This window comes from Chaetura pelagica, unplaced genomic scaffold (assembly GCF_000747805.2).
Source record: "Chaetura pelagica isolate M959 unplaced genomic scaffold, ChaPel_1.0 scaffold82, whole genome shotgun sequence".
Taxonomy (NCBI): domain Eukaryota; kingdom Metazoa; phylum Chordata; class Aves; order Apodiformes; family Apodidae; genus Chaetura; species Chaetura pelagica.
Window position 1 is genome coordinate 4975955 of NW_009952990.1, and position 6830 is coordinate 4982784.

Consider the following 6830-nt stretch of genomic DNA (forward strand, 5'->3'; position numbering starts at 1 on the left):
AGGGCTTGGATAAACGCGCACACGCTCGTACTCCTTTACTCTCCACAGTTAAAAGTCCCTTCTGCCGTTACTAAAACCGCTAAGTAAGCCCTTCCACGTCCCTCCCGAGCCAGTTTGGCACCGACGCCTTCGCTCCGCCTCTCAGAGCATCCCTACGCGCTTCCAACATCCCGTCTCCCCGTCCACAGGAGCGGTGCCCGTCTATGAGAGCCGGGCGGGCGGCGGAGAGGGGCCGGGGTCGGAACCGGCCCTTCGCGGCTCCCTGAACCCCCGGGTTGCTCGGGGCTGGCTCTGCCGCCACGGGGAATTTGGGAAGCGGGTCTAAGGGGAGAAGGGACGGGGGGGAAGGAAAGGGGATGCGGTGAATTTATAGGAAAGAGAAAGCAGTTCCGACAGGTTTACACCAGTGCTGATCTGACGCGCTATTTGGCTTTACTGGCGTGAAGTCTGGGGGTTTTTTGTTTGTTTGTCTTTAGGGAAATATTCCGTCTACCTTTTCCGCGCTGAAAGCTGAGTTATTATGGTTTGGTTAAAACTGCAGTATGCTCTTTTGGTGAAGCTGTTATCAACGGGGATTTTAGGGAAAAGAAAACTACAAGCCAGGGAACAAACTCACTGGTGCTGTGCTGAGAAGGGCGGGATGTAGGCTGGACATTGCAGCCCTTCAGATATCCTGCACAAAATCCATTTTGTCTGATCCGTTTCTCTGGTCCATATGAAAAAGGAAAAAAAAAAACAACCTCGCAGTCTACGGCCTCCACTGTGACCAGATCTCTAAGAGGTCGTTTACCGAGACACCTCATTGCTTGTGATGATTTTGCAGCTACATTGAGATCAATATTCCTATCTCTGGCAAGAATTTTATTAATATTTTATTTTAAAATCTCCTCTTGTTTCCGACAAGTCCTCGTTTGAGGTTGGTTCAGTTTGGATAGGGCGTCACCACATTATTTCTTAATGACTTTCCCAGCTGCTTCTTTCCATTTTCCACCATCAACAACCATCTGGTATCTTATTAGCACCTCAATGCTCATTTAGTGTTCTCATTTAGGAGAAAAAAAAAGAAGTAAACACTCAAAATATTACACATTTTAACGGACCGTCTTTGGAAGATTAATGCCTTTATAAACCGAAAGATTGTCTCTCTCAGTCTCTTTATAACCATCAGATCGGAATTGCAGAACTTTCTTCTGGCAAGTGCAAGAGCTGCCTTTTTTTTTTTTCTTTTTTTTTCTTTTTTTTTTCATGCTGAGATGGTGCTTAATGTCACATGGAAAAAAAATATTTCACAGTCGTATTTCCTTTGTGTTTATTGAAAGTGTAAATCGTTACAAATAATTCTATTTCCTAATCTGTGTTTTTTTTGTTTGTTTTGGGGTGGTTTTTTTTTCGGCTGCGTGTACCAAAGCACTGAGGCTCTTGATCCCATTTCGGAAACAGTTTGAACAGCAAAGTTATACTCTAAGGAACTGAGAGAAAACTCTTCCCTTTCATTTTCAAGAACATGTTTTATAACCTAAGTGGAAGTCATATCCACTTATTATCGGAAAATGGATACTACAGAACACGTTTTCATCACAACTGAGAAAAATAACTTTAATTTTACTAGTCAAGAACCGGCTTCACTCGGCTCCCTAAATTTATGTATATGAAGAGGGAAGCTCGCCGCTTGATTTCGACAAAATAGCTACAAGAGACATTAAAAGCTTGAATTTGGTATTTACGTTTTTGTTACCCAAAGGCAATAAGACTTGACTTTTTAGAAAGCAAATTATAAACGTTTGAATAGATCTCTAATATACGTGTAAGATCTGCAGCAACAGAATACATACCTGAAGAGAGCTCATAATTTCATTTAGTTTATTAGACAAAAATATATGATTTAGACAAGTTTTGCTGACGCGCTATTTACAATCTGAAATCACTCTATATACAGAAAAAACACAAACACGTGGGAAACATTTACCAAACAAATAATCCAAAAAGGTTAGAATAACACGATCTGACATGGTACAATGAAGAAGGGGATCCACCTACAGATTTGCGTGATCGCTTTTATGGATTTGCACCACCTTATTGCAAAAAGAGATTGATTGGAGTCGTTTATATCCTTTTTTTTTGTTTTTTTTGTTTTTGTTTTTTTTTTTTTCTGTCCTTAGTACCAGTCTCTGTAATATTTTTTCACCAAACCATCTAATCAAGCGGAAGGGAGAGCTGCTAAAATTCTCGTTGTTCCCTCTTGCTGAGGCAAAGAGCTGCAGGGGGGAAGGGAGGAAAAGAGGAGGGGGGGAAAAAAAAAAAAGTAACAACTTTTCAGAAAAAAAATAAAATATATATCCTTTCCTATAATTGCTTTTCTCTTGCTGTAGCATCCAGGTATTTGTTAATTGCACAGAAAGTATTGTGACTGCTGTAATTAACACAAAATCGGTGAATCTCTGATGTTTGTTAAGTTTCTGAAAAGTTGGGAGCTGGCTATGTAAAATTGCAATTTGGCCTAAATTTGAAAATATTACACCAAATTCTGTGTTGTTCTTGCTGTCTGTATGTATTTTTATGGTGATAATTAGGTGTTATAATTAGTCTTTATTATTCAAACTCTCTGTTTCACATAAGTAACATTCCTGCAGTGAAAACAAACAAACAAACTCACTTGTCACGGACAGGCTGGAAGGGCGATTTTAGCGGCTGAGGTGGGGATTCAGTTCTTGGTACGTTTTCTCTTTCTAAAAGGAGACAGAAGGGAAAGAAAGAAAAAAAGAAAAAAAAGAAAGAAAGAAAAAAGGCACACAAAAAGAACGAGAGAAACATTTTAGAATAATAATAATAAAAATCTGGTCAGTGTGCAGAGAACACACCTCCCTCTCCTCTTCTTGCTGAGATTTGTGTAGGTATTTATTTGTGTGTGCACAGCACTCTTCCCTACTCAATATTTAAGGAGTAGCCAAGCTTTTCTTGCCACATTTTGGTCTGTCATTGAAACGTTTATGAGCTGAGGTTCGGGAGGGAGGGAAGGAAAACAAAACTCAAAGGGCATGTTTCACAGAGCTGTACCTGCATTCTCCTCTTATTTGAGGGGCATATAGGGTGAGAATGTAATAGCCCACATGACATGGGCTTGATGTATGCAATCAAGGTGCTGCAGGAAAAAGAAATTTAAAAAAAATAATAAATTAAAAAGGAAAAAAAAAAGGCAACACTGGGGTAAAATGTCTGTAACTCAGTTAAAAGCAATCGATTACACTGGGGTCAAATCTGACACCATTCCTCAGAAAGTTCATGTGCGTGTTTTGGGGGTGGAGGTGGATGCCTGATGCACTCATTACCTGTGTGTTTAGGACTGGTCCTCTCTGAAGGCTTTTCACTGCTGAGGGCTCCCAGGGTTGCTGTTAAAACGGAAGGTTGTTGCTGGGCCTGGAGGTGGTGATTGTGGTGAGCAGCATGATGGTGATTTACTCCCAAAAAGGACCTCACATTTAGCAGGGAACTCTGAGTGAGGAAAGCCCCATTTGTCCAGTTGTGAAATTTGCCAATCTGGCACGTGTAGAGTCCATGGCTAGGGAGAAAAGCGGGGTGCTGGATCTGTGGAGAAGTGTGGTTAACCTGGGGAGGAGCGGGTGGAGGGGGAGAAGATTTCAGGGCACCATCAGGACTGGTTGCCGTCTCTGCCAAAGACCAAATCTTGGGTTTGCTGTGAGATGGCATCTGTAAACTGTTCTGTCCCCCGGGACTGATGATTCGCGTGCTGTTGTCAGAGGCCTCTTTCACCATGGCCAGTGCATCTTTAGGTTTCAGACCTTCAGACCCTGACAGTGCCAAATCCTTCTCCTTTTCCAAGTTCTCTTCACTGCTTTGTCTCAGGAGCTCAGACTTCTCCTCCTCTTCCTCATTACTCTGCTCCCCATCGTTCTCATCGATTTTATCTATGTCTATGCTTTCCAGGTCGATTTCCTCGTCGTCTTCATTCTTCTCGGGGTCCCCCTCATTGTCACTCCCAAAGAGATTTGCATCTTCTTGATCCTTACTCCTGGAGCCCCAGGTCACCTTGTTCTCCTTCTTGAGCCGCCGGCGGGCGTTGGCGAACCAGGTGGAGACCTGGGTGAGGGTCATCTTGGTGATGATGGCCAGCATGATCTTCTCGCCCTTGGTGGGGTAGGGGTTCTTGCGGTGCTCATTGAGCCAGGCCTTGAGGGTGCTGGTGCTCTCCCGGGTGGCATTTTTGGGCCGCCCTGGGTCCCCGTACTGGAACTGTCCATAAGGATAATAACCAGGGGCAGTGTGGGCAGCAAAGGTAGCAGGGTGGACACCCGGATTATCTTTCAGCTCGTACTGGGAGCCCTGCAACACATTCAGACAAGCGGAGAGGAAAAAGCACATCAATTATCTCGTTAGCGTCTCTAACAGACCTGAATAGGCTGCTGCGGGAGCCGGAACACGCCTTGGAGCGGTGCAAAAGGTCTCACAGGCAAATTTCGGCCCTACCCGCTCCAGGCTCTTCACGTTTAGATCAGACAGAGGTATTCCCAAATGGTTCCCCCCTTCTTGCAGAGGAAGGAAAAGAGAGGGGCTAAGATGGGCTCTGCCAGACATTATGCGTATTTTCAAACCAAATCACACCAAATGATGGAAATCCAGCAACTTCGCATTTGCCTCGGCGAGACAATTTATTGTGCTCTCGAAATTACCAGGCAGAGAGAGAAGGTACTACACCACAGTTACAAACTCATGCCTGGGCACAACATCGCATTTATCTGCAAAATATCCAGGAGGATGTTACAAATGTATGCAGAGCATTCGTCTCTGGCCCCAGATCTGCCTTTAAAAGGAGCTGACGTGAGCTGAGACTGGCGAGATGAGTGCTCAACTTCAGTACGAAGACACTTAAAATGTAAGAGATTTTCTACACACAAAACAACTTCCCCCCCCCCATCACTTTCTAGAATCATACACTAAGATTCTGATGTCAAACATTAACTTGTAGCTGTTAGAAGAGCCTTTAAACTCCGGAATGAAAACTGATCCACGCATTGTAGAATATGGATATGCAGACGCTTTCTCTCATAAGTTTTACTTTGATCTAGGCAGAGCAAACACAAATTGTTTACAAGCGTTTAGAGACGGTGATTTATTTGCAATCAATATTCTTTTTATCATCAGTAGTAAAACACAGCAAGTCAAATTATCCCGTCAGATGTTTTGGTAAATAACATTTTATCTTTCTAGGAACCTCATTAGGCCTCATTATTACCGCAAATTGTCCAGATATTAACTTCATCTTTTAGCTCGTGATATACAAGTGTCAGAAGTTTCTGATCTATTTTAAAATGTCACTAGCATGGTGAATCGCTGCACTAAAACACCAGGATAGTTAGCGGGTAGGAAGGGAACTGTTCCTAAAAAGCTAACATTGAATATTTTTTTCTTTCTTTCTTCTACTACAGTCTCGCTTTTTTTTCTAGCCCAGAAGTGCATTCTTACCAGTAGTCTTGTGAAATTTGTGTCAGCCTTCAAAACGAAACTCTAAAAAAATTGTCCACTAAGAAACTAAAGTAACTTTGTCAAGCAGTTAAAAAGGAACGTGTGTTTTAATTTCAGAGACAAAGCTTGTGCACTAAAAGAAGCCCGATGTAATTTTTATCATGTGTTACGGATCAGGCTTTCTGCACTTCCTTTATTCCGCTGTCTTTTGTTATTGTTGCTGAAATGGTATTTTTTTGGTGTAATCTCTGTTGGGAATTCTTTTGAAGAAGCCACTTGTAAATCACTCACTGCTTCTGTGTCAACTTTTACTGCATTTCCAAAATCAAGGTTAAAAAAGTAGGAAACGCATGCTGTTAAAAAGTGTCTTCACAGGAAATGTTTGCAGCACAAAATGATCTGTTTTCAGATGCTGACTCTTGTTTAACAGCGTATCTACTTACTCGAGTATGTATATATATTTAAACCCCTCACGTTCGTGCACACAGTTCTAAATATTCACACTTTCATGGTCGGGGGTGTGTGTGAGAGAGAGAGAGAGAGAAACGGGGGGCATTTAGCAACGAAGTGGAACCTGTGCGTACGGCCGCCGAGAAGTTTGGGAATACTAACAGTTGAAAACGTTTCAACGACACCAGATATAAAAACAGTTAGTTAAAATCATGTTTCACCTTTCAACTATTACATTCTAAAGAAAAGGGGGTATAAAGGACGGCAATATGGGTTGCGACAAGTTGTTTTAGTTACCAGCGATATACCTTTCTGCTCCAATGCATAGAGGGGGATGCAGATGCCCTCCTTGCCTTAATGCAAATCCCGTCTATGATACTCGCCATAATCAGAATATGAAAAGTTCAGGGAAGCGAAGGGGCCGTTTCTAAGGCTTAAGGAACATGTCCTGAAATACTAGCTGCCGGCGTACCAGCTACCGACACCGCACTTCGGCCTTTGGGAAGGAACCTGTTCATAACTCGGCGACAAGGAAAAGGACCAGGCAGAAAAAAAGGAGAGCGCTGGAAAGCCCGCTGAGCGAGCGGGACCGACAATATCGCCCGTCAACACCACCACCAATGACAACAGCAACAAAAACCAGCCTAGTTGCTAGGGAAAGCCGACAACGCGAAGGCAGGAGCTCTGCTCACAGCCAAGAAGGAAAAACTTGGAGGAGTTTTGCCCGGCTGGAGCGACGGGGCGGATCGGAGCTGCGCCTGCAGACAGAACCCGCCGCCCGCGGCCCCTCTCCGCAGCGAGACCCGTCACCGCAGCCGTCCCGCATCCCCCCGCATCCTGCCCCACGTCCTCCACCCGCCCCGGCCCCAGCTCTCCCTACCTCCGCTGTCGGCGGGGGCGCC

At 43.9% G+C, this 6830-nt stretch overlaps 1 protein-coding gene across 1 annotated transcript; it reads right to left on the reverse strand.

Annotated features, from left to right (window-relative positions):
• Positions 1-2197: 2197 nt before the first annotated feature.
• Positions 2198-4377, reverse strand: IRX1 (iroquois homeobox 1). The gene is made up of 3 exons (XM_009996492.1): positions 3327-4377; positions 2654-2726; positions 2198-2255 (listed from the first exon to the last, which is right to left on the reverse strand). The coding sequence occupies exons 1-3, from the start codon at positions 4375-4377 to the stop codon at positions 2198-2200; spliced, it is 1182 nt and encodes a 393-aa protein (XP_009994794.1).
• Positions 4378-6830: the final 2453 nt, after the last annotated feature.

Excerpts from the sequence above, each read along its gene's own strand:
- IRX1 (XM_009996492.1), bottom strand. The coding sequence starts at position 4,377 with ATGTGCTTTTTCCTCTCCGCTTGTCTGAATGTGTTGCAGGGCTCCCAG. Across the intron at positions 2,727-3,326 it reads GACCAGTCCTAAACACACAG|AAAGAGAAAACGTACCAAGA; the intron begins GTAATGAGTGCA and ends GTCTCCTTTTAG. Across the intron at positions 2,256-2,653 it reads TTCCAGCCTGTCCGTGACAA|CTCTTTGCCTCAGCAAGAGG; the intron begins GTGAGTTTGTTT and ends TCCCCCCTGCAG.